The 26693-nt window shown below is 57.2% G+C and overlaps 2 protein-coding genes across 16 annotated transcripts in view; one reads left to right on the forward strand and one right to left on the reverse strand.

Moving 5' to 3' along the window:
* Positions 1-257: 257 nt before the first annotated feature.
* On the reverse strand, positions 258-4228 carry TNFRSF13B (TNF receptor superfamily member 13B). Its single transcript, XM_015877033.3, has 5 exons — positions 3855-4228; positions 2657-2849; positions 2134-2250; positions 1790-2038; positions 258-1200 (listed from the first exon to the last, which is right to left on the reverse strand). The coding sequence occupies exons 2-5, from the start codon at positions 2793-2795 to the stop codon at positions 926-928; spliced, it is 780 nt and encodes a 259-aa protein (XP_015732519.2). The 5' UTR covers positions 2796-2849; positions 3855-4228; the 3' UTR covers positions 258-925.
* A 6055-nt stretch (positions 4229-10283) lies between these two features.
* MPRIP (myosin phosphatase Rho interacting protein) overlaps positions 10284-26693 on the forward strand; it is a 57042-nt gene continuing 40632 nt past the window's right edge. For 14 of the 15 annotated variants that reach the window (XR_014934070.1, XM_085514666.1, XM_085514665.1 and 11 more), the window contains exons 1-3: positions 10284-10726; positions 16773-16850; positions 17629-17694. Coding sequence is in view for 14 of the 15 variants with exons in the window: in XM_085514666.1 (XP_085370792.1) it covers positions 10607-10726; positions 16773-16850; positions 17629-17694 (264 nt within the window). In the remaining variant the exon portion in view is untranslated. Of the gene's footprint in view, positions 10727-15526; positions 15549-16772; positions 16851-17628; positions 17695-26693 lie in introns of those variants that run through there. The other variant, XM_032447635.2, reaches the window with a different exon arrangement.

A 26693-nucleotide genomic window follows, 5' to 3' on the forward strand; every position in this document is an offset into this window, starting at 1 on the left:
CATCCCACCCTCAAAGAGGAGACTGAGAAGCACCGTGTTGGTTCCCAGAGATGGCCTCAAAGCTTTGCCCTGCTCACCAGCCATGTCACTGCACCTCCAGCCTCATGCTGCTCCTTACAGCTCTGAGGGGCTCCCCATGGCCCTGGTGCTCTGTGTGTGCAGTGCTCAGCCCGGTGCTGCCTGCCTTGGTGGTGGGACAGCAGGAAAGCAATGCATGGCAGGGTGGGGAAGGACTGCATCTGAAGGACTGCATCTGCTCGTGGTTCCTCCAGCAGTTTATTTTCCCATCCCCAATTCACACATCTGATGACACTCCCATGTATTATTTCAAGTCTCGAGCTCTGGTCTGAGAAACAAACTCAAGGCCTTGAATCTCCTCTTGGGAGTGATTCCACGCCAAGCAGAAGCCCTGCACTCTCCATTAGTGAGAACTTAAAGTTCCACACACTGAACCCCCAGTTTTTCCATAGCAGCTTTCAAGCATCATCATTCCCAGCTCTGTCAGCAGCACAGCAGAACTCAAAGTGTTTCAGAGGCTTCTCAGCCCGGGATGGTTTTGCACAGCAGAGCCCCATTGCAGCAGTGATGCCGGTGCCCAGCACAGTTCCACTGCTCCTGTGTGTGAAGCTGCATCAGTTCCCTCTGCAGAGGCCAAGCGATGCTGATGGAGGAGCTGTGATGAGGAGCCCCTGTGGGATGTCAGCCCCAACCAGCAGCACACACGGAGGTGCCTGCAGAGGTTGAGCAGGAGGATGGAGCCGCTGCTAACGGAGAGTTTGGGTGAGTGGAAAAGAACAGTCTGTGCCTGCAGCCCTCGAGCAGAGGCTGCACTCAGCCCGTCCATCCTGGGTGCTGGAGGCCGAGGGTGATCAGTGTTGGTTGGGGAGCAGCCCTCCTTTGCAGCCTGGTGCAGGAGCTCCTGCAGTCACACCGTGGGCGTCTTCTCTTGTGAAGGGGAGCAGATGATTTTGAAGTGGCCATCGTTGTTACTGGGGATCGCCCCCGCGCTGCCCATGCTGCATATCCCAGCGTGAGGGGCAGCAGCTCGTTCCCCTGCGTGGCAGGATGGGCTGTGACATGGTTTGCTCTCCTGCACAGCGGAGCCGTGGCCGGGGAAGCAGAAGCCGCAGGTTTCCACCGGCTCTGGGGCTTTGCTGCCTGTGGATCCTTCACCGACACTGCCAGCTTCCACCAGGTGATCTGCAGAGAGAGACGAGAAACGCAGCGCAGGGCTGCACCACAGCCTGCAAGGAGGCAGTGCTGGAATGCACTGTGTAATTACATGCACTGCTGCTGTGCTTGAAACGCATCACCCACATGTGTCCTGCTGCCCCAAGGGCAGAGGGGTAAATGGGAAGGAGCCTCGAGCAGGGGAGCTGCAGGTGTAGGACTAAAGCAGCTGTAACACTGATAACGTTACACGTGGGTTGTTTTTGCCCTAAGTGCTCCTGTTGCGCCATGTGCCAATGCAGCAGTGCTGTACAACACACAGGGGCTGCTGGCTCGGGGGCCACACAGCGCTGCATGGACTGACAAAGGGCTCTGCTCTGCTCATCTGAGCTCTGACAATCAAGGTTGAGCGCAGGGTATTGAAAAGCAGGCGGTAAATCCCTTTTCACCTCTCGGCTGCCCTTAAAAGCAAAGGCTGAACACTACAGCATCCTCGAGGTCCTGCTCTTTCCCAGGCCATGTGACCCATTGCTGGGTCTGTTCCCTCCCTAGGAAGGCTCTGCTTTCAGGTGACAGCCACCCCCCGCTGCCCATCCCTCCCATTGCCCCCTTCACTCACCCTTGGCGGGGTCCTCCCGGCAGTGGCAGGTCCCGGTGCTGGCCTGGCAGGAGCCCACCTCCCCCTTCCTCCGCAAGTGTGTCCAGCCCAGCACCAGGGAGCAGACGAGGGCGCAGAGGCAGAGCCCCAGCAGCAGGTACACCACCAGCCACGGCTCCTGCTCCACACAAACCTTCTGCTCCAGTGCAGCCGCGGGAGGTGATGCTGAAACCAGGGCGGCTGGTGGGGAGTGACTGGAGAGCAGAGATCCTGCAGGGCAGGCAGAGAGCAGAGGGCAGATGGGCACAGAGCGGAGGGCATCAACATAAACTCACACCTCTCCCACCCCTCATCCCCCATCTTACCTCCACACGCGGCATCGCATTGCTTGGGGTGCTGCCCACACACTGTGCTGCAGTTGATGCACTTCTTCACCAGCTCGTCATAGTAGAAGCCAGCTCTCCTGTTACAGACTGCAGACTCTGCAGGAAGGGAAGGAGAGGAGCAGAGCTCGCTCTGAGCACATCCATGGCCCACTGGGGAGGGATGGGGTCACACATGTGGGTCTGTAGGCAGAGTCTGGGGGCGTTGTGCCTCCAGCTCTGGAGTCCGGCTGTTGGTCACCCTGCTGGCCACGAAGACACTCAGCTCTTTGCAGGGCCCTTCCCAGCAGCTCAGCCCCAACCTGTACCAATGTGTGCAGTTACCCCTCCCCAGCTTACAGGGCTCCGCACTCGCCCTTGTTGAACCTCATGGGGTTCCACTCTTCCCAGCTCTCCAACACATGATGACACAAACAACTCCATGCTGCGCTGCACCCAGCTGCTGCCACAGCCCCACTGCTGTGTTTCCCTGTACTTTGGGGTTGCATTTTGGTGCCCCACTCACCGCACAGCGCCTTGCACCTCCGCTCAGCCGAGCTCCTGCACATGAGGCTGCAGGGGATGCAGAGGCAGAGGAGGCTGTCCCAGTACTGCTGGTTGGTGCAGTTGTTCATGGCGGCTCTTCCCAGGCACGTCCCATCCATGGCTTTGGGCGGGGAGGGAACCGTGTGTGGGGTCGGTGCTCCCGACGCTGGGACCTGTGCAGGGGGACACCCGCAGCGCCATCAGTACCAGCAGCTGGATCTGTTTGTAAGTCTAGAACCTTCTGAATTCCTCTGCGGCCCCCGGGGCTGCTCCTACCGCCCTGTGTCATTTCTGACATCTCACTTTGGTGTGTCAGCATCATATCGAAACCCGCTTCTGATGTGTCTCATTTTCCTAAGCAGCAGAAGGAGCTGCGTCCCTCGGGGCGGCTCTCAGCAGCACATGGGGGGCCCCGAGAGTGGGAGCTCTTCTGCTGCTCCCCACTCTATGGCTGAGCTCAGGGCTGGGGAGAGCAAAGGGGTGTGATGCTGATGGGGGGCTTTGGTGGGAGCCCTGAGCAGCCCCGGACAGCTGATATTTAAAGGATGCTGTCGCTGTAAGGGTTTCGTTCTTAGCAGCCGTTTGCTGATGTGGGTGCCCGCATCCCAGTGCGGAGCCACAGCTGTTTCCTGTGGGTCGGCTGCCCTGGATATGGGGAGCTGAAATGTTTGAGGCACTGACACGTGGCGCTGAAATCTGTGCAGTACCTTGGCTGGGGCTGCTGCCTTCATGGAGACACGGTTTGACTTCAGTACAGAAATGGCCCCGTGCTCCGGGAGGGGTCTGTGTCTCTGCAGTGCGATACAGCCCCTGTAGTCCCAGTTGTTCCATTCACATTGCTATGAACCTAATTGCTTTCTATGGAGCCGGCTGACAGCAATGCCTGCAGCACAGCCTGGCTCAGGCCTGCTCTCTCCTCCAATGCACTTTGAGGACTTCTTGCCCCCCAAGAGATGGATGGAGGTGAGCTGAGCGCTGTCCTGCAAAGCCAGGCCATGCATCCCCTGCACCCACCCAAAGCCCAGCACCCAACCTCCATCCAAAGCATCACGTACCCACTCCAGCAGCACCGACCATCCCCACAGCCCCACTGTGCTCTCTGCTCCCTTCCAGCCCCTGCAGATGCAGCCCCCAGCCCCGCAGCCCCGTACCCCGAGCAGCCCCACACAGTAACTCACACTCAGCTCTCCTGCAGTGCTTATTGTCTCCTGGCTGCTGCCATCGTGCTGCCAGCTCCAGCCCCGTGTGCTACTCTGCAGGTTTATAATTAGAGGTCGATTTGATTAATGCCTGGGCCATGTGTTTCCTGGGGCTTCCCCTTATCCCTTCGATGCAAATTGGCCACGCGCACAGCGCAGTGTATTGGCTCCTTGAGCTGCAGGGGGCTCAGGGATGGGAGGGAGGCACCATCACCAGGCACACGATGGAGATGTCTTGGTGCTCACAGCAGGGAGAGGTCCCATGGGGCATGTAGCTCTGTGTCCCTGGCATCACCCATCTCCATGGGAGCTCTTCCATCCAAGGGAATGACACACAGCTGTGTCAGGGGAGGGCTGGGGATAAAGGGGGGAGCTCTGTGCCAGAGGGTGGTGGGTATGGAGCAGCTCCCATGGCAGTGGGCTTAGGGGACATCAGGGCACTGCCCTCAAACATCAGGTCTGGGTTTGAGTGGTGCTGCGTGGAGGAGGGGTTGAACTCCACAATCCATATGGGTCCCCTCTGACTCGGGATGTTCTGTGATTCTAAAGTTCTTCTGCTGAGCAAAACGAGCACCCTGAGCTGGGGCAACTGGCGCCGTGTTGTTGCTTTCCCAGGCTTTGCAGAGGAAAGGAGCAGCGATGGGAGCAGGAAGGATGGCACAGCGGGGAGGAGCGATGCCCACACCGGGGGTATCCCCACACTCCATCAGGTCTCTTTAGAGAAAGCAAACCAGGCTGGACAGCCGCTCTTTCCCCCTCTTTCTACTGGTGGAGTGTTGATTTGTGTCAGTCTCTCCCAGCACTGCAGCACACAGCGGTGACTCAGCTCAGCCCGGGGGATGGTTCCGCAGAAGCAGCTGGAGGGGGAGGAAGGAGCAATACCTGCTACTTTCCATAAACATCAGTGGGGCAGCAACAAGGGTTTTCCGTTCAGCACAGAAACTCCTGCCCTGTGTGAGTGGGGCCGTGAGCTGGTGGTGGTGTTGGTGGGATGGAGCTCATTGCTCATGGCAGAGAACGTACAGGGGATGGCTCTGCTGGGAGCATCTCATGTCAGGACGGGCTCAGCCCATGAGCTCGGTGCTCCACGGGCTGCCCGCCTGCAGGGCTGGTGGTAGAGGAAAAGCAATGTTGGCATTGTGAGTGTGACGGAGCCAACATGGAGCTGCAGCTCTGCAGCTCTTGGGAATTTGTGGGGGAAACCTGTCTCTGCAAATAGCAGTCGGACTCTTGCAGTTTCCACTCTGTGAGCCCTCAAGAGGGAAGTGAGAAGCACTTGGGGGTGCTTTGTCCCTCCTCAGTGAGCAGAGGGAGGCCCTGTGAGCTCAGCTTTAAAATCCTCAGCTCATGCTATGACTGGGACCTTGTCCCCTGCTCGGGTACCTCTGAGCAGCGCTGTGGCCTCTGAGGTGGCACATGGTGCTGCCAAACAGCGGTACCCAGAGCTGGGCTTTCCTGGGCAGTTTTGCTGCTTCCTGCATTCCCTGTGCTCACTTAGGGCTGGACCTTGACCGAGGCATTTCTTGCACACGTGCACCCCGTGAGATCCAAAAAAAGGCTGGGGGGGGGAGGGGGAAGGGGGAGACAAGAAGGCGAAGAGGAGACGATTGGGATCGAAACCGAGCAGAGCGCACAGATGGTGCCGAGCTCATTTCTTTCAGCCCGGTTCCCTGCAGACACGATGCTGCGGGACCACAACAGCCCACGGCCGAGCTCCTTCTTCCGAGCTCCTGCAGCTCCCCACCGCCACCCGCAGCCCGGAGCCCTGGGGGGGACGTGAGGGAGCGGCAGCGCGGAGTGATGCGCTGCACCGGGAGGTGGCAGCCGCGATTCGCTCGGTTCCGCTCTGCGGCTCCCGCAGCCCCGCAGCCCATACCCATACCATACCCATACCCATACCCATACCCATACCCATACCCATACCCATACCCATACCCATACCCATACCCATACCATACCCATACCCATACCCATACCATACCCATACCATACCCATACCATACCCATACCCATACCATACCCATACCCATACCATACCCATACCATACCCATACCCATACCATACCCATACCCATACCCATACCATACCCATACCATACCCATACCATACCCATACCCATACCCATACCCATACCCATACCCATACCCATACCCATACCCATACCCATTCCCATACCCATACCCATACCCATACCCATACCATACCCATACCCATACCATACCCATACCCATACCATACCCATACCCATACCCATACCCATACCATACCCATACCATACCCATACCCATACCATACCCATACCCATACCCATACCCATACCATACCCATACCCATACCATACCCATACCCATACCCATACCCATACCATACCCATACCCATACCATACCCATACCCATACCCATACCCATACCCATACCCATACCATACCCATACCCATACCATACCCATACCCATACCCATACCATACCCATACCCATACCCATACCCATACCCATACCATACCCATACCCATACCCATACCCATACCATACCCATACCCATACCCATACCCATACCCATACCCATACCATACCCATACCCATACCCATACCCATACCCATACCATACCCATACCCATACCCATACCCATACCATACCCATACCCATACCCATACCATACCCATACCCATACCCATACCCATACCCATACCCTTACCCATATCCATACCCATACCTATACCCATATCCATACCCATACCCATACCCAAACCCATACCCATACCCATACCCATATCCATACCCATACCCATACCCAAGTGGGAGGTTCCGCAGCCCACGTGCAGCTCGTTTTGCAGCACGGCCTCGTTCTGCTGCCGTCGAGTGGCAGCCAAAGGATGCTCGGAGCCCACCCGTGTCTCCGTGCTGCAGGGTCTGACCCAGCAGCTGTGCTGGGCAAAGGTGCCTCGCTAAAACCCGGTGCAGAAGAGCAATGATAGTGAAAATTGGGCTGGCTTTCCAAACCTGGCTCCCTCTGGGTTAAGCGTGCCCTCTACTATTGCTGCCACAGCAGCACCATGATGCATATCAGAACCAAAGCACCACCAGCATTTTCATGAGCAAATCCCCACCATTGCGTTGTCCCACAGCCAGCATTGAGGGCCCCATCCTGACAGCCCCAACAAGGAGCTGTTCCCCACACCAGGCTGAGGGTGTTGCAGGAGGAGGGCTGCCCCTTGCAGGAGCAGGCTTGCAGGATGTCAAGTTAATGCAGTTAATTTTTAATGCTGAAAAACCCTGGGGAAATTCCATGGGGCTGGAGGGAGGCCAGAGGGAACCGAATGGGTAAAGGGGATAAAAGGGCCCACCCTGGGAATTACAGAGCAGGTAGAGCTGCTGGCGGTGCCCAGCAAATGATGGGCTGGGGAACTGGGGACAGTGTCAGCCCCAAATTAGAAGCTAAAAATATAATGAAGGTCGTTAGTTTGGTTTCATGGATGGCAGCTCCTGTCAAGTGAGGCGGCTCCGGGTTTGGCAGGGCTCTGGGCTAATTGCGAGCTGCCTAATGACTGTCTGCAGTGAGGTTCATTGACGGCCAGGTGATGTTTCCCTTTGTAAAAGCTGCACGATGTGGAGTCACCGGAGCTCACCTGGGGGCAGCCGAGGGGCTGTGCATGGTGGGATGGGGGCCTCTGTGTGGGACATCCCAGGTGCTGATGGGGACAGAAGGGTCATGAAGGGGATGTGGTGGGGATCTGCTCTGCCTGGGGACCCAGACAAAATCTGGGGGGAACAAAAGAGCCAGATTTTCCCCAGTGAAGGCAGGAAGCAGCTGTGGGATGTGGTTCCTCACAGCCTGGCTGGGAGAGTCGTTAACCATTGGCCCAGTTTTAAGAGAAGGGTATGAACTCACGCTCACTGAATGAGAGGAAATCTCTGCTCGCTGGGATGTGGTTTAACCCAGCTCCTGGGCTGTGTGTGCAAAGCAGGGGCTGTGCAGGACCCTTCCAGCCCTGTGCATGCTGCATTCTGCTCCTGGCTGCAGAAGCTGCAGCTTAGCACTGTGTGTTTCACCCAGAGGTTCGTGTGGGTCCTTTCCCAGTGGGAAGGCTGGGTGCTTCAAGGCACCTGGGGGCCTTTGCTCCATCTGTGAGGCTGTTTTCACCCACACCCATTTCCAAGCAGCAGTTTCCCCATGTTTCATGTATGGCTTTGCACACTGAGCCTTCCCCTGTGCCCTGGGCATCCGTCCGCCTGGCTCCATGTAATGATGGCTGAGTGGAGCTGTGGGGAGACGGGCTGCCCCGGGTCATGCATGAAGAGAACAGCTCTTCTGGGTGCTCCTTGTGCCACGTGCCCCACATCCCCATCACACTGCTGCCCTCACATTGGATGCTCCTGGTGGCACCTCCAGGCAGTGATGCAGCTCTCCTCTGTGCTGAGCATCCCGGTGCCATCGAGCACCTTTCCAAAGCAGGAGGGTTTTGTGCTGCCCATCCCAGAGCAGGACCTGGTGAGTAACACCTCCTGCTTGTTTACCTGCTGCTGGGGCTCCGCTTGGGCTCGCTGACTCATGCGGCACCTTCCCCTTGTGCCACTGCAGCTCCTGACAAATACTTTCCATTTTCCTGTATTACTTTAATTGCCCTACTTTGGGAAAACTGCTCCAGAGCAGCTCTGGGCTGTTGTGCCCCAGCTGGGTGTCCCAACATGGGGATGATGGGGACATGGCATGCACAGATGCCATGGCTGTGCCCATGATGGGGTCACGTAGGGGAAGTCTCAAGTACTGGATTCTCAGCAGCCCTGCTTGCTGCGCACGGCTGAGGCAGTGCAGCTGAATGCAGCCTGACAGGTTCATGGAGAGGCCCGTCCCGTTCTGTGGGATTTTTGGAGAGCTGCAGCCAGCCCCAGCACCAGCCCCAGCCCCAGCAGCACCAGCAGCACCAGCAGCACCGGCCTCATCCCCACATGCTGCCAGCCCTGGCGCCAGCTCACAGCCCTGAGCCACCAGCAGTCGGGCTGGCACTGCTGGGGACACCAACCCCGTGCCCTGTGGTGTCTGGGGATCACAGCCCCTGCTCTCCCATAGGGACACACAGTGTACCCTTCATGGCATTTGGGGACACGGCAGCCCCCTACAATGCCCACAGTGCCTGAAACCCACCCTATGGAGCATCACCCACTACTTCTCCCTGCTCCAACTGGGACACACCGGGTGTAGGACGTGCTGTGTCCCCATTGACATCATGGGATGAGAGGAGGGTCTGGGGGCAGAAGAGCTTTTAGAGAGCACCGTGTGTGCTCCGAGGGGTCGGTCAGGACACACACAGTGATGGCATCGGGGATGCGGACACAGCGGGTGCTGTTCCTTGCAAAGGGCCTTATAGCTTCTGGAGCACTGGGGTGAGGAGGAAGATGAGAAACGCACCCAAAGCAGCTGAATCTGGGGCTGTCGGTGTGCACGGCCCCCAGGAGCAGGAGGGAGAACGATGATTAAAGCAGCCTTTGATGAAACCCCGGGTTAATAACGCAGCGAGCCGTCGTGCTGCCCTGTACTTATTGCAGGGCGACGGTGCCGAGGCCGGGACCCACATCAAACAACGGGGCAGCGCCTGGGGATATGGGGGGGGGGGGATCGGCGCTGCGTGTCCCCGTTGTGTCCCCGCTCCGTCCCAGCTGCTGTAGGGCCGGCTCACGTCCCTTATCGCCACCGGGTCCCATTAACGTGCTGCCCCGCTCCGGATCGCCCCGCGTTGTGCAAACAGGGCAGTTCCTGGGGGCCCCAGGGCGGTGGCTGCACCTTGGTCCGTAATTTGTCACACGTTGGCTGTGCCCCCCCCAGCCCCCAACACACACATTGGGGTGTCCTGGAGGTGGTGGGGGCTGGGGACATCACTGGGGTGAATGGGGCAGGACGGGTCTATGGCAATGGAGGGTCGGGATGTGGCCGGGGGCGGGGGGGGGGGTCATGGTGCGGAGGGTCCATAGTGGGGCTGGGGGGTCACGCAGGGTGGGAGGGGGCGGGATCTGTATGGGAGGGGATGGATTCAGTGCATTAAGGTGCAAAAGGGGGGGGGGGGGCACAAACAGCGTTAATTGGGCTGTACACAAACAGCGTTAATTGGGCCGTACACACACACACAGCGTTAGTGGGGCCGTACACACACACACAGCGTTAGTGGGGCCGTACACACACACACAGCGTTAGTGGGGCCGTACACACACACAGCTCAAGGCCCCACGCCCCCCCACGCCCCCCCCAGCTGTCAGCACCGCCCCTCCCCCACAGCCGGACGGAGGGGTGAGCCCTCCCCTCTCCTTGCATCCCATTGGCTGCCACAGCCTTTTGTTACCATCTCCTTCCCTCTCCATTGGTCAGACCCGCCGTCCATCACCGCATTGTCCCCGCCCCGTTCCCGCTGTCTCTCCCCTCAGCCCCGCTCAGTCTCTCCGTGCGCTGACGCCGCTCGGTGCCCCCGCTCCCACCCCCCTTTTGTTTCTCCTTGTGCTCCTTGTTGTTTTTACCCCCTATTTTCTCTATTTATTGCCCTCCCTTATTCCCCTCCCTTCCATCCCGGCTGGTTTCGGTGGCGGTTCGGGGTTGTTTTTTGGTTGGTTGTTATTATTCGGGCCCTGTCTCCCGGCTCTCGGTGCAGGCCTTGGCCCGCCATGGGCGCGGTGTTGGCGGTGGGGCGGTGCGGCCGCTCCGCGGGGCGCTGAGCGGATCGTGGAGCGGGGCCGGGACTCGCCATGGCCGCCAAGGACAACCCGTGTAGGAAGTTCCAGGCCAACATCTTCAACAAGAGCAAGTGCCAGAACTGCTTCAAACCCCGCGAGTCGCACCTGCTCAACGACGAGGATCTCAACCAGGTGGGAACGGAACCCAAAGCCCCCCCAACCGGCCCCTGCTGCTGACCCCGAGGGACTGTGGGGGCTGTGGGACCTGTGGGTATCAGGGGGTTGTTTGGGTGTTTAGTGACCCCATAGAGGGTTCTGTAGGTGTTTGGTGGGTACACAGATAGCTCAGGGTCGTATGAAGTCCCCAGGGTGATTGGTAGCCCTATAGGTAGCCCCATAGGTAGCACACAGCCCTCTGGATGCTGTATGGTCCTATAGGTGCCTGGTAACCCTATGGATAGCATGGGGTTCCATAGGTGCTTGGTAGCCCCATAGGTAGCACACAGCCCTCTGGTAATGCTATGGATCCTATGGATAGCATGGGGTTCCGTAGGTGCTTGGTAGCCCCATAGGTAGCACACAGCCCTCTGGATAGTATATGGTCCCATAGGTGCCTGGTAAGCCTGTGGATAGCATAGTGTTCCATAGGTGGTTGGTAGTCCCATAGGTAGCACGCAGCCCTCTGGATGCTGTACGGTCCCATAGGTGCCTGGTAACCGTATGGATAGCATGGTGTTCCATAGGTGCTTGGTAGCCCCATAGGTAGCTTAAGATCCTATGGATTATATGGGGTTCTGTGGGTGCTTGTTGGCAGCCTGGGTGTAGCTCAAGCTCCTGTGGGCAACATGGAGTCCCATAGGTGCTTCCAGGCCCTGTGGATAGCCCAGGATCCTATAGATAGCATGGGGTGCCATGAGTACCTGGTGTCCTCATGGATAGCCCAGGATCCTACTGATAGCATAACATCCCATGGGCACTGAGTGGCCCCATAGATAGCTCGGGGTCGTATGGGTAACATAAGATCCCATGGCTTTCTGTTGGCACCATAGTTAGCAGAGGGTTCTGTGGGATCTTCAGGGGTCCCATGTGTAGCATGGTGCCCCATGGTGCTCCCAACAACAACAAGGGCTGTTATGGGTCCCATAGGCGCCTGCTGAACCCATGGGTGCGCTGGGTCCCATGGATCCCATTTGGGGCTCAGGTATTCCATGCTGATCCCTGCTCCCATAGTGTGCCTGGAGATCCAGTGGGGATCCAGTAGTCCCATGGATACACGGGGGTCCCACAGGGGCCACTTCGCCCACACCCTGGATCCAAGTCCATGTTGTGGTGTAAACAGCACAGCCCCCCTGGATCCTCTGGTTACGGCCCTCTGCCCTAAAGCACCCCAGGTTAACTATGGACAGGGCAGAAGGTGGCTGTAGGTTTTGGGATTGTTGGGGAGAAATGGGCCTTCCTCCTTCTTCCCCTCCTCTTCCTCCTCACAGCCTTCACACCCCCCTGTGGGGCAGCACCCAGCCCTATGGGGGGGTTTGGGGTAGGGAGTAGGGGGGTGATGCAGCCCCTTGCTGCCCCCGGCCGGCACTGTCCTGTGCTGGGGTGGGGGCTGCCATCTCTGCTCCCGATCCTATTATGGCAATGAGATCAGACATATTTCTGTGCTTGTTGGGGGCGGGGGGAGGGGACACACACACACACACACACACACACACACACACACACACACACACACACACCACATAATGAAATCTGAGGGCTAATATGGAAAAAATGTAACTGGAAAAAACGCCGTGCTGTGTGCGGGAAGGGGCGGGCGGCCGGGCCCAGACAAAGGAGCGTCCTTGGGGGTGAATGGGGTGAACCCCCCCGGGGCCTGGTTGTCCCCTCCCTCTGCCCCTCATAGGGTTCCACTGCCATCATCCTGCTTTTAGGAGGGGGGGGGGTCACAGCGCTGCACGCTGCCCCCTGCAGCAGAGCATACGGGGAATGGGAGGAAAGGCCCCCGGTCTGCTTGCTTTGTCCTGTGGGGTCCCTAAGGGGGAGCTGGTCCCAGAGGTTGGGGTCACTGCAGGGATCAGATCAATGCCCAGCGTTGGGGGTTTCACTGGGGGAAGCGTTTTGATCTCACTCGGTTTCTCCCCCGCAGCCCGGGCGGAACGATCCCACTGCTTCCCCATAAGATGGAGGCTCCGGAGCGTGTGATGCACGCAGCCACGGCCCCACTGCTTCCAGCAGCACTTTGGGGTCTGTGCTCTGCTGTGAGCACCGATGGGCTCCGGGCACCCGGTGTGATGGCCCCAGCGCAGCTCCCCATCTCCACTTCTGTGTATTGTTATTATTATTTTGGTGATCATTATGACTTTCAATCCCCACTCGGGTGTCGGGAGCCCTGCTGCTCATTGGTGACCCGTCGCAAACCTTTGGCGGTGTTGGTGGGTTGGGGTTGGTGCCCCAGGGGCAGCCCCCAGCCCTGGATTAGCTGCAGCTCCTGGTAATCGGGCTTCAAAGGGCCGCGGGGCTCTAAGTCCCAAATCCTGCTCCGTTCATGAGTTGTTTGTGTGGGTTCGGTGCGATGCGGGGCGGCCCCGTGGGGTGCCAGGGGAAAACAGGGGTGGGGGCTGCTGTGCTGCCCCTGGTGTGAGCCGGAGCCTTGATCTCAGTGCGTGGTGCTGCCCTGTTCCCTGCGATCCCTGCTTTGGGGTTTCCCACCTTCCTAGAGGGGTTTGGTGTCACCTGGACCCCTCTCAATTCCTGTGGTCTGTGAGGGAAAACGAAGCCCCATGATGGGAATTGACCTCGGCATCCATCGCTCTTGGCCTGGGTGGGAGGAGAGCAGAGCTCAGCGCCATCTCTTTAATTCTCCCTTGGGGGCACAGGACTGGCACAGAGCAGGAACTCCAGGCCGCCCTCTCAGCTCCCCGTGTTTTATTGCCCTTGTTTTTGGCATGGGCGCCCCAAGGACCACCCAGCAGGACTGTGCCACTCACAGACATTTCCCACCACCATCCCCAGCAGTGAGTTCGGATATTTCCCTCCTTTGGATGTTATTGCTTCCCTTCTGTTCTGGACACCAAACAGGCAGACGGGAAGCGGCAGCTCGGGGTGCCCCATTGCTGGCTGTGTGAGCACCATGCAGAGCTTTGCTTTAGGCTGTTGTGTTGATGCAGCTGCGCGGGCAGAGGCCTCGTGTCCCCGGGGATGAGTGGGGCTGGTGCAGTGTGCTGGTCTCAGTGCATCCTCCCCCCATTAACCTTGCACCTATGGGGCTGTGTGACCCCAGATCCCGGCTCTGTGTGTTGCTGCAGGGCAGTAGGGGAGGTGTTGTGTCCCGGGCACGTTTTCACTTCCACCCCTTACTCAGTGTGGGAGGAGAAGCCCCCTCATTCCTGGAAAGCAGCCCCCGCTGTATCGTCATGTCATTCATTAATGGTTAAGACCGAACAGGGAAGGTTCTCTGCAAATGTCAAAGCAGCCGTGGCTGTTGCAGGCAGGAATTTGGGAGCGGGGCAATGCGTGGTACCCCGTGCCTTGCACTCCTACACTGGGGAGCCCCGGCCCCTTTGCACGTTTACACACTGCTGTCGGTCTGCACGGCGCCGCTCCTTATCTGCTGTGGCACCCGAGGAAGCGATAAATCCCAGCTCCGGCACTCGGAGCTGCTGCTCTGTGCTGGGGAGCGGCTGCTGCAGGGCACGGCTGTGGGCATGGGGCAGGTCTGCAGGGTGCTTCCCCCCACCCCGTAGCTGTGCCGTGTGGATGTGTTGTTGTGGGACAGGCTGCTGCTGTCTGTGCCTGCTCACCTGGCTGCCCTCGCTCATCGGGTTGCTGCTGGGGTGGGAAGGGGAGTGAAGCAGCAGCGCTTGCAGGGTGAGTGCTGGGTGCTGCAGGGCTCCATGGTCCTTGCTGCATCCTATGGCAGCATGCAGAGCACAAAGCAGCACCCATCCGTTCCTGCAAGCAGTGCTCAGGGCAGGGCAGCACACTCAGCTGTCACGCCCCGTTCTCACCCCAGTGCTGTGACACCTTCCCCATTCTGACCTGCCCCAGTGACAGATGAGCTGTGTAGGGCTGCAGGTACCTGGGTTCCCTATGTGAGGTTGGTGGTGGTGACCTCCCCTCGAGCTGTGCAAGGAGAGGGGGCTGCAAACAGGGATCTTGTTGGTGCCCAACTCGTGGGATTGCTTCCATCTCCAGAGAGGCTGTTGCTGCTGTTTGTTTTTGGGGAGGTGTGTGCAGCTGTGTGGGCTGGGGCTGATGGGGCAGCAGCATCCCCGTGGTACCAGCCTGTGTCTGGCCCCATGGGCTGTCACGGAATCATAGAATTGAATCATTAACGTTGGAGAAGCCTTGTAAGAACACCAAGTATGACTGCTGAGCCATCTCCACCGTGCCACCAAACCATGTCCTTGTGCCACATGCATGCAGCTCTGCTCCAGGGCCCCGTGCTGCCCATTGGAAAGGAGTGACCTGGCTTTGCCCCACAGCACTGAGGATGTGCAAGTGTTCTGCATTACCCCAACCCTGGAGCTGTGCTCAGGAGCTGTGTGTGCCCGTGGAGCACCAGGACAGACGGACGCAGTGGCTGGAGCAGGGTGTGGGTACCCCAGAGCAGGTGATGGGCACAGAGACCCCCAGCAGGGTGCTCTGCCAGGCTGTGAAGCTGATCATGGCCAGGCAGGGTTGGAGGTGGGATGGGTACCTGGGTGTGCCGCATGCAGAGGTGCGACCGGAAGCAGCGCGGTGACGCCGGGGCGTTGCTGCCTGAGTCAGCTCTGTCGGTCCCACGGGGCTGTGGGGCTCCCACCGGCACAGCACCATCCCTGCGCCCACCTTCACGGCCAAGTGGCTCCTTCTGCACCTTCGGCCCATTGGCTTCATCACTGGAGGAGCTGGCTCTGGTCTTCTGCCCGCCCCAGGAACACCGGGATTGCTCCGACACTGCTCTCTGGATCCGCTCACATAGGGGAGTCTCGCTCTGAGCCGTGCCCACGGATCTTATTTTAACCCGATGCAGGTGCAGTGGATTTATTCCGGGCACAGTTTGTGCTCACATCCTTCTATTTGTGCCTTTCTGGGCACCGCTTTTGGCAGCAGTTTGTTTGGGTTTGGCTTTAAAAAGCGCTTCTCTGCGGGGGGACAGAGCCAGGCTGCCCACGCGCTGGGTGCAAACTCGTACCTTGTGGCTGTTTTGGTTTTGGTATCTGAAATTGGATCTTTCTGCCCAAATAAGTACGGTCCTCTGATTGTGCTGTGTTAAGGTTGTGTGTTTCTGGTGCTGGAGAGGGCTGTGACAGAATGGGGCAGGTGGGGCTGGGTGAGACCAGGGGGGGTTCTGACCCCAGTGGTGGTGATATGGGGTCATTTCATCCCTGTGTATGGGGTCTGGTACAGTGGGGGTTGCTTGTAGAGGTGGCTCTGAGGGGCTGGAGGGGGACTTGGGTGGCAGAGGAGGGTTCTGTGCTGTGGTGGTGGTGTTGGGGATGCTGTGTGCTGCCTCCTCCATCCTATTCCTCCTTCCTGGCCATGATGGTGCCTCCAGGATGGACTCATTCTGTGTGCTTTTCGCAGGGAGCTCGGTGCCTCTGTGCCCCATTCCTACAAGCCCAGAATCACCTCGGATTACTCAGTATTTCGCAATTTTGCTTTTTATTCTTCCCTGCTCCAAAGTCCCGGCGTGGGCACAGGGCTGGGTGCTGTCACAGCACTGCTGGGTGGGGCAGCGTGGGATGGGGGTGGTGTGGGGTCCCAGAGTCCCTGCAGTGCTGGGGGCGGCGGTGCCATCGGGGCCATCCAGTACAGGTGGTGCTCTGAGAGATGCCACCCCAAAAGGGGCAGTGGGCTGTAAGGGATTGTGTTATTTCTTCCCACTTTACAAGGAGTGAAAGGACTTGCTCGGGTTTGTTCTCATTTTGCTTGCTGGGTGCTCCACTCATTTGCCAGTTTTTGGTGCCTAGGCGGTTTCTTCTATTGTTCTCAGGGATTTTTCCAGAGGGGAAACTTCATTTATTTATTTATTTATTTTCTTTAGCATTACAAAACCAGCAGCTGGCAGGAGGGATCTCAGGGAGGTGCTGCATTGGACACTGTTTTAAGTGAAAAAAATGATTAATAAAAAGGAGAAGAATGAAAGCAGATAGATGGCTTAACCAGCAGTTCAAGGGGTGGTGGGAATATGGAATTCTTGACCCCTTCCCTGTGTGGCAGCTCCAGCTGATCCCTCTCTGCTCTTCCCTTTCAGGCCAAACCCATTTACGGTGGCTGGCTGCTGCTGGCCCCCGAAGGAACGGACTTTGACAATCCTGTCCATCGCTCTCGGGTAAGGGACACCCTGTGGGTGCTGGGGGTGGGACGGAGCAGGGCGGGGACACTGCACCCATCCCCTTGTGCAAGCCAGGGATGTTTCCTGCTGCAGGGTTTTCTGCTGGGTGTGCAGTTTGCTGGGCTGGGGCACTGCAGAACCTGCTCCGTTCAAGCAGTGTGATGTTACTGCTGGCTGCTGTTGTGTTTTGGTGCCTTGATAATCAGCTGCCCAAACAGGGTTGCTGATAGAGCTCAAGCCTTGCAGCACTGTAACCGTGTGAGCAGGGTTGGAGCATCCCCTGCATCCCTGCCCTGTCCTGCAGCCTGAGGTTCCCATTGCTGCCAGCAGTAAAAACTCTCCCCCCCACACTGGGTTCAGCCCAGGGTATGTGGGCATTGTTTGGAGTCACAGCTCACGGGGACGTAGCACTGTGGTTCACTGGATCCTCAGTGGTTTTGCTGTCCCCGAGCACATTGGACTTTGCCCGAAGGGCTGAGAAAAAAAGAGATAAGAATTGCTGCACTGGGGCTATGAATCTGTGACTTTTTTTTTTTTTTCCCCTTTAAATTTCAGCCTGCTCAACCAGTTTTTGCTCTGGGCTGCAAACAGCCTGGCATGCACAGAAAGGCTCTTTCCATCCAGATCAGGGCTCCGATCTGGTTGCACATCGCTGTGCTGAGAGAGGCCTGGGGGGGCTCTGCATCATGTTGGAGCTTTGCTGGGGGATGTCCTGCATTGTGGCCCCAGCTTTGTGGGCTGCTGTTGTAACTCCCTTTGCTGTTTTCTCTTGCAGAAATGGCAGCGCCGGTTCTTCATCCTCTACGAGCACGGGTTGCTGCGCTACGCCCTCGACGAGATGGTGAGTGCTGCGTGGCCGCGGCATTGCTGCTAATGGGGACCTGCAGTGGTGGTGCTGCTTCTGGAGCGTGGCACCAAGCTGCTGACCTGTGGTGTCCCATGGAGCTGGATGGCCAAGCTCACCTGTTGGAGGGCACTGGGTGAAGCTCAGCGTTGGTATAAACCAGCAATGGGATTGTGCTGCTGGCAGACCTGGTACTGGTGGGGAGTGCTGAGCCCAAGGTCCCCTCCAGCTCCTTCCCATCCTGCTCCTTGGTGCTGGGGAGGGTTTGATAGTGGAGGATTGCTGTAGCTGTGCCTGAGGAGGAGGCTGTGTGTGGTGCTGGTGTAAAGTAGGTCAGGCGGAACGTGGAACGCCTTCGTGCTGCTCATCCTTCCTGGGAGCTGTGTCCGCCCGCACTGCTCTGGGAGCAAAAAGAGGGAGGGAGAGAGGAAGGAAAGCAGCTCTCCCATCCATTGCAAGCTGCTAAGTGGGCTGCTGAGCCTGGGGGAGTCAGCCCTGCTGTGTCCACCTGCAGCTGCCTATTGGCAAAATGCTGCAGGTTGCATGGGGTTTTGCACAGCACAGCCTGATCCCGTGTGCTGGGATGCAGCTGGGTGAGAGGCTCGTGGAGCTGGGTGCACTGGGGTTCAGGGTGTGCACACACGTGGGATGGGGTGTAGGAGTGCAGCGTGTTTCTCCAGAGCGTTGCCTTCTGTTGTTTGTTTGTTTGTGTTCTTGCTTGGGTTTGCTCCAAGTCCCGTAAATAATTTAAACATCTCCATTCAGAGCTGCGGAGGCTTTTGATGCGTTTCTGGTGTCACAACAACCTGTGCTGGGCTGCTGTTTGGTGTCCTACAAACAAAGCGCAATGTGCTGCGTGGAGAAATGCCTTGAGGAGGGAGTTGGGAAATGTGATGTTTGTGGGTTTTTTTTTTGCTGTATTGCATCCCATCATGACTGCCTATGGCATTGCTGCCCCTGGGCAGGAGCAGCAGGCAGTGCCCCAGCCCCATTGCTGTGCTCTCGTGCCCCTGTGCTGTCACTGGAGAGTGGACTGAGGGCTGGGGGAGCACCGTGCAGTTCCATTGGGCTGCCTGGGAGGGAAAAAAGTGGGGTGAAAAAAAACCAGCAAAAAGGGCATGAGAGGAGCGTTACCTCTCCCTGTTGGCTCCTTGCACTGAGCACCACAGGAGGAGGGCAGGGAGCATCCTCACCATGGCCATAGATGGAGGAGATGGAGCTGCTCCCCTCAGGAGCAGGGGTCTGACACATGGTATAAAAATACCCCCCTGACCTTTCTGCAGATCACGTCCCTGCACTGGCTCTGCTAATGCCTGTGGCACCGGAGCATCCCTGCCTGCAGTGTGCCTGTGCCCTGTGCCAGGACAGCATTGTGCTGCCAACACTGGAGCTATGTGGGAAAGTGCTGATTCCCTTGGGATGAGACCCTCACTGTGACAGCGGTGTCATCTGCTGCTGTCCCTTGTGATTGAGAGCATCATCTTCCTCGGGTGCTTCCCTGTGTTTGCTTTGCTCTGGTGCTTGCTGCAGGTTCCCCTATGGCGATTTCCAGTGTGTAGCTCAGACAGTGTCATGGCTCTGATGGGTTTGGGACCCTCTCCCACCATGTCAACGAATGCTCTGGTTGGATATTAGGAAAAATGTCTTCTCTGAAGGGGTGGTCAGGCACTGGAACTGCTGCCTGTGGAGGTGGTGGAGTCACTGTCTCTGGAGTGGAGTCACATCTCCAGGACCATGGAGATGTGGCACTGAGGGACATGGTTTGGTGTCGTGGTGGGGATGGGTCAATGGTTGGACCTGATCTTAGGGGTCTTTTCCAACCTTGATGATTCTGTGACCGCACAGCGGCAGGCAGGGATGGTTGAGTAATGGAGAATGGCTGTGTGCAGGGCAGAGATCCGATGTGGGATGCAAAGACTGAGCTCCATTCCTGCCCCCCACCTTGGGCTGAAATTATGGGGGGACGCTTGTTTGTCCTTGAGGTCTCACCCATGCGTCTGGCTCCACATCAGAACCAGGGCTTTTCCCAGGGGGATGCTGCTGTTTTGCTCAGGGAGGGATCTGCATTGCAGGAACTATTCCCCTCTCTGTGCTTCTGGAGGTCCCGTGGTGGGGGGACATGGCAGCGTGCTGGGAGCTGGACGGCAGCTGGACAGGGACCTCCCAGGAGGTGGATTGAGTTGCTCTGCCCTGAACCTGTTAGACATTAATTGTGTGGGTTTGGCAATTTCTGCTTTATTAAAAATGAGGAGGGGAGGAAGGCGTGGGATGCAGGCAGGGTAGGGGGGGTTTAAGCTCCCCATTGGCAGTGCTGGCCTCCTCTTCCTCCCTGTGACCATGAGCAAAGGGCACATCTGGTTCTGAGCTGGGGTCAGCGGCTAATGAGCTGCTGCCCTGCAAGCAGAGGGCCGTGCTGGCAGCACACTGGAGCCCACAGCTCACTGCTGGGGTTGAGGGGAGCTCTGAGGACGGCCCGGGGATGCACACAAGGCAGATGCCACAAGCACTGGGTTGGGCCAAGCACCCAGAACCTCCTCTTTGCATTGGGAGCCCCAAGTACTGCCCAAATCCCATCAGTGGGACAGGGTGTGCGTGGGGGGAAGGCACCGGTTTGGAAGCAGAGAGGTCTCAGAAGTCTCAGAACTGACCCAAGCAGTTGCATTGCACCCCTGAAAAGCAGCCACCCCTATACTCCCTGTGCTCCAGCATCAGTGCACATGGGGCTCACCAGGACCCTGCAGGGGGAAAGAGTTCCTGTGCTGTGCCTGTCTCCTTCCCCTCCAGCCCCGACGTGCAGCAGCGTGCCAACAGGCTGCTCCCAGCTCTGCTGAGCCCTGGGGAAGCCAAGCCTGCTCCAACCTGCACGCATTCCTCACTCCCATCAGCAGTGGCTGGCTGCTCACGGTTTGCTTAGGGTTGCATTCCCATGCTGAACAGCCTCTTGGTTGTTTGTGCTGTGAATCCATGAGCTGCGTTCCTCACTTTCCCCTTTGTGAATTATTTCCCCATAGTTTGAAGTTAAGGGTCCAAGAAGCTCCAAGAATTAAGCTAAACCAAGGGCATTGTTCTGGAGGCACCCAGGAGGAGTACAGAGCTTTGGTTCTTTGCCCTCTCTGGTTTCAGACATCCTGAAGCTCTCAGCCCATAGTTCTGCCCCGGCCCAAGGCTTTGCTGGTGCTTGAAGGGAGGAGCAGGGACCCATGCCTTGGTTCTGTCCCAGCAGCCTCATCCCAGCACCTTTTGTCCCAGGGGGATGGAGAGTGGACCACATCCAGCACAAGTGTGGTCCGCTTGCAGACTGTTTGCCCCCTTCTGTTGTGGTGGCTGCTGCCTATAATTAGCTATAGGTCTATTAATAGAGCCCTGCTGCGTGGGAATGGCGCAGTGGAAAGGCAGCACGGGGTGGGCAATGGCCTCAGCTCTACCCCTGTCTGGGCCTGTGGGTAATGCCAAGGTGAGAGCATCTCCTGGGTGGGCTGGAGGACCAATGGGCACAGTTCCCTGCTCCCATCCCCTGCATGGGAGGGATTGGGGTCACAGCTGGAGCCCCACAGCTCCCTGCCCCCAGGAGCCTGCACAGGAGCTGTGGGTGGGGGAAGAACAGCAGAGAGGGACCCGAGCAGGAGGGATGTCCAAGCACGGTGATGCGTAGCCGTGTGGAATCATTATTTCCTAATCCACCACCTCCCCCCCATCCCCAGTTATTCTTTTGTCAGAAGGGGCACGTTTAGAAACGTCACCCTCAGCAGATCTGCACCACGTCCATTTCTGTCCTCGCTCCCTCCTTTGTCACCAATGTTCTGAAAAGCCGAGAGAGTCTGCGTGTGTTTTTTCCTTCTCGTTAGATCAAAGCGCTTTACTTCAGTCTTGGCACGGAATGGAAATTCATTGGCAGGGATTAAAAAACGAACCTTCAACATCCTGGCCCCTCCATCCTTACTTTTTTTTTCCACCCGTTTTTTTTTTTAACCATTGAAGCTGTTCCAGGCTCTCCCTGCCCCCTCCACCAAGGAGCTCAGGGTTGGGTGAGTCCGTGCTCCCCTTGCGAGTGGCTTTTCTCCCCGCAGACCCGGCTTTGCTGCTGCTGCTGCCTCCTCTGCTCGCCAGATCTTGGAGACTTTCAGTTTCTGTTCGGCATGAAGAGCTTTTGGCTGGAATCAAAGCACGTCTCGGGTTTCAACGAGCTGAGACGAAAAGGGAGAGGAGCGGAGCAGCTGCGAGATGGGCAGCGGTGGTGGGAAGAGAAAGGGAAATAATGCGTTTGTTGGAGGGGGAGGGAGGTGCCGTGTAGGGAGGATTTGCATGGGATGCTGAGTGCTTATGTGTAAAGGGTTGCATTAGGAATAGGGGAAGTGTTGGGAAGATCCAGGAGGAGCAATCTGTTCTCCTCCAGGACTGTTGGGAAAGGGAGGGATCAGTGACGTTGGGATGCAAGGGATGAAGAGCAGCCTTGTGAGAGCACATGGCGCTGCTGCTCAGAGCAGTGGGTGCCTGTCCCTGGAGGTGCCCATGGCTGTGGATGGGGCCCTGGGCAGTCTGGGTGGTGGGGAACAGCCAGCCCATGGTTGGAACTGGATGAGCTTTAAGGTCCCTTTTAACCCAGTCATTCAATATGATTCTTGTGATGGCTCTGCAGGAGGTGTAGAGATGGGTTGGTGGTCCCAGCAGAGCTCAGAGGCCTTTGGTGAGTGTTTAATGCCCAGCATTGCTTTTTGGGAGAAAAACCTGGGTGCTACCAGGAACCCTGGGAACTCATTGCTCAGGACACTGCTGAAACAAGGCCCAAGCAAAAGGGTGGGAGATATGGAGAGTTAGCAGAAATGTGGAGCTGGGAGAGCAGGAAGCAGCCAGTGACCTCCTAATTAGCTCACAGCTTTGATGACCTGGCCCAGGTGCTTCCTTCCTGGAAACAATGCAGCGCTTATTGTCTTCTGCAGAGCGAGCTGCTAAGCTGGAATGGCTTTGAGGATGAGAAGCCAGCCCAGCTTTAAGTGGCTTTGTCCTTTTTACTTTTTGTTCTGCTTCTCTGTCTCTCGAGAGCCAGCAAACCAGTTCATTTAGAGGAGAGACGTGCAGGAGCAGCAAGGGAAAAGGGCTTGGTTTTAAAAGCCCTCTGTGTAGTTTATGGGAGATGGAGTGATACGGGCACTGAGCGGAGTTGGGGTTTCTTCTCTGTGACTTTGGGCAGTCGGGGCTTCACACCGTGGCCTCCAGCCTGACAGCAGGAGCTGGGTGGAAGACAAGGCGTGATGTGCTGCTAAATGTCAGTGCAGAAATCAAACCCGCCTCTGGTGGCATTTAGCAGGGAAGAAATCAGTGCTGATGGTGAAATGACACAGCTAATTGCTGAGCACACAATTGCCCTCACGTGTCCCCACCCCTCCTATGCCTGCTGGCCTCTGACCTGGCCTTCATCTGGTCCCACTGCACTGGGGACAGCCAGCAGATGGGAGCGCTGGGGTTTACTGCTGGCAGTTGCATCAGATGCTTGTTTTGTTGTTGAATGGCAGTGGGGAAACAAACTGGGAAGCCTTTGGGAAGGTGCGTTTCAGTGCCTTCCCAAACAAAGCTACATTTAAAGCCCTGTCAGCTCACCTTTTAATGGAGCAGCTTGCTGGGGGAAAAGCGTGGCCAGAGGAAGCGGCAGCAGCATGTTTTTGTCCCACTGCTGTTTGGTGCTATGGAATGCATTGGCTGTGACACAGCCCTGGGCCAGCTGGTCGCACTGCAGGGCTACCATAATTCCTCCAGCCCCACCAGTGCCACCAGCTGATGTCCTCGAGGACCACCAGGATGCTCTGGGCTCAGGCACCTGTTTTCCCATTGTATTGAAGGACTCCCTCGGAGATGTGGCACCCAACAGCCATAACATCCCTGTCCCCATTGAGTGTCCATCTCTGCCAGTGGCATGGGGCACCCTGACCTGCTCCAGTGGGACACAGCCAGCTGTGTGACTCTGAGGGGATGTGTCTGTACAAGGCAAAGCTGCTCTGAAAATCAAAGCAAGCTCTGTTGTTATTATTGCGATTATTTCTTTTCCAAAGAGATCCTGCATTCAGTGCCTTGCTGACATGACATGTGGGTTGGAGAGAGGCAGCAGCAGCTTCTGGCAGGGGAGGCAGGGGCCAGGGGGTGTGTGTGTGGGGGGGAGGGCTTTGCAAGCTGAGCTGCTGATTACCAGGGGCAGCAAATAGCTTGCAGCTGCCTCTGCTCAACACGCTCTTTGTGGGGCTCGCAGCCACTCTTTGGACACAGCTATTTTTAATTTCCCTGAGCGTGTGTGCACAAAGCAAAGGGGTGGGCAGTGCCCCCGGCATCTCCCTTTCCTGACCCCCACACCCCCCTTCCTGACTTCCTCTCATCCTCCAGGGAGCTTTGGGATGGGGGGCCTACCCCGTGCCTCTGTGGCTTTTGGGGTTTTGTTTTTGGAGGATGGGGGGCTTTGCTTTGGGAGCCAGCCTTAGCGTCCCCCCCCCACTCTGCACCAATGTGTGCAGAGAGCTGGGAAAATGCAGAAATAAATAAATAGTCAATTAGGCTGGCGTCCAGCTGAGGGTTTGGAGTAGGGGTGGAGGGGGGGGAACGCTGCAAAAAGAGGCTCCAGCCAAATTTTGGAATGCCTGAGAAAGCGGCCAGAGCCGCGGGCAAGCGTGGGGGTGTGGGCTTCCCACCGCCATTCATCCTTGTGGTGGCCCCCAAGGAGGAAGAGGAGGAGGAAGAGGAGGAGGAAGGCTGCCCCAGCCTCGCTCCTGGGGGTGGAGATGTGTGGTGAGAGTGGGGGGCTCAGCGGGGCCGAGCTGTGGATCTGGAGCAAACTTTCCTCCCTTGGGTTTGGAGTTGAGGTGTGCGCTCTGTTGAAGCAGCAGCACTGTTTGGGGTTAATAAATCACTTATTTGCAGCCCTCGTTTCTCTGTTATGGTAACGATTAGTGAATATGAGATTTCTGGTTTACCCTGGCCATGCATTATTCATCAGAGTCTGTGTAGAAGGGACGTGGTCAGGTTAAAACTTGTGTGGAGACGAGCTGAGGTCTTGGTGAGGTTTAGGAAGCAGCTTTGCTCAGCATTACCCAGCACAAGGATTTTGCTGAGGTCTTCCTCAGCTCCTTAGTGCTGTTGGAGGCATTTCTGAGGAAAAATGAGAGTTCCCAAGCAGTGTGTATGACTCTCCTTGCTGCCTGAGTTATTGGAGGCAGCAATAGGTAAGGCTGGGAAAAAAAACCAAAACATTGCTTGTACACTCAGGCGTGGGGGTCGTGTGAATGTAGTTTTGCTGGTAAATATTCTGCAAGACCTTTCTGTTATGCTCTGTCCATTCAAAGCTGCAGGAAGGACTCTTCCCTGCAGTTGCTTGTCCGGCTGCAGACAGGCAGGACGACAGAGCAGCTGGCTAGACGTGCTGCAAGGTATAATTACTGCAGGTAATCACGTGCACAGCCCCAGCGTCAGCCCTCACCTCCTTCCAGCAGGATCTGGGTTCTTTGCCTGCACGTACAGCACCATGCCTTGCACTCTGCCACCTCTCTGCTGGGCTCCTGGGGGTATTTCATGGCCATGCATTGCCTGGAAGCCATGCACTGCACCCTGTGGTTGCCCCTGCTCCCCACTGGGTCCCTGAGTGTTGACACTTCAGTGTTCCCTTTGCCACGTTGATGGTGGGGTCCCTGGCACGCTCATGGATTTTGGATGTGTCTCGAGCACCTTCCACTTGTGCAGGATTTCCCCCTTTTGTGATGTTGCAGCTGGGGAGAAGGGGTGGGATTATGGAGAGCCTCAGCCCTTTCCTCCTCATTTCATCAGCCCTGTTGCAACTCCATCAATAAAGTTTGCCAGGGTGCTGGGGAGCTACTGGGATATAATTAGGGGTTTAGTTTGCTTTTCTGGCTGCTTTCCCATTAGAGGAGGGACAGCAAGGATTATGGACTGAGCAGATGTGTGCAGGAAGAGGACTTTTTGCTTTCACGGCTGTTAATGTGGTGTGCAGGCTGAGGCAGGGGGATTGGAGAAGCCTCCCTGGGCTCATGCCCCTTCCCTGCACAGCACCGGATCACTTCTCAGCTCTTTGACCCACTCCCACTTTCCATCTCCAGCTGGAGACCCCCGAGCCCTGGGAGCCCAGCCCTGTGGTATTCCCAGCCCAGCAGGAAGTTCTGCAGAGCTCATAAGAGGAGCGCTGGGGAGTAATGAGGTTTCCAGGCTAATTTGGCAGGATTCAACAACTTCCACTGGAGCATCTGTGCCTGTGGGAGCTGCCTCAGCTTCCAGTGGATCTGGGGCTGTTGATCTCTAGGGGCTGTTTAGCCTTGTTTGCGATCAGTGATGCTCATGTAAGGCTGATGGTCCTTGGTGAAGATGAGGGTCTGGGGGAAATCATGTATTGTTTGGCTGGTGAGGTGTGGGACAACACACCAGCTACTCACTAGGAGACTTGGCCCTTTGGCCCCTCTAGTCTGGAAGGGAGATGGATTCACTTTAGGGGCATTTGGGGGCTTGAATTGATTGCACTGCTTTCCTTGGGCAGCCCTTCCCTTGGCTACATCCATCCTTGGTGGTTCAGAGAAGATGAAAAGCTCTCAGATTCCTAGCCGTGATCTTCCCAAGTTGCTCAGCATTCCTGGTGCCACGTGCAGTGTGTTGGTGTGTAGGGCTGGTGCCATGTTTCTGCATGTCTGTCCTTGTGATGAGACACCTACAGAGCTTTGTGGCCACGTCCCAAGGAGAGATGTGGCCCTGGGGACTGGATCCCAGCATAGCCAACCTCAGAACCCGTCTCTCCTGCCTGAGCTTCCCCTAGTCCTGTCACCCCTGTGGCTGGCTGTCTCATACTGGTCCGTGTGCTTCAGCACGTCCCCATGCTGCCTGGTGGCATCTCAAGAGCCTTTAGGCCACGGTAGGAGTGCTACTAGAAGAAGACATTGGGAATCATTCCAGCAGTACTTGTTGCTCCGAATGACATTGGAGCCTACTCCAGCTGCAGTGATTTTCCTGCTTGGCAG

This window comes from Coturnix japonica, chromosome 13 (assembly GCF_054131305.1).
Source record: "Coturnix japonica strain WE chromosome 13, WE-NBRP24, whole genome shotgun sequence".
NCBI classification, from domain to species: Eukaryota; Metazoa; Chordata; class Aves; order Galliformes; family Phasianidae; genus Coturnix; species Coturnix japonica.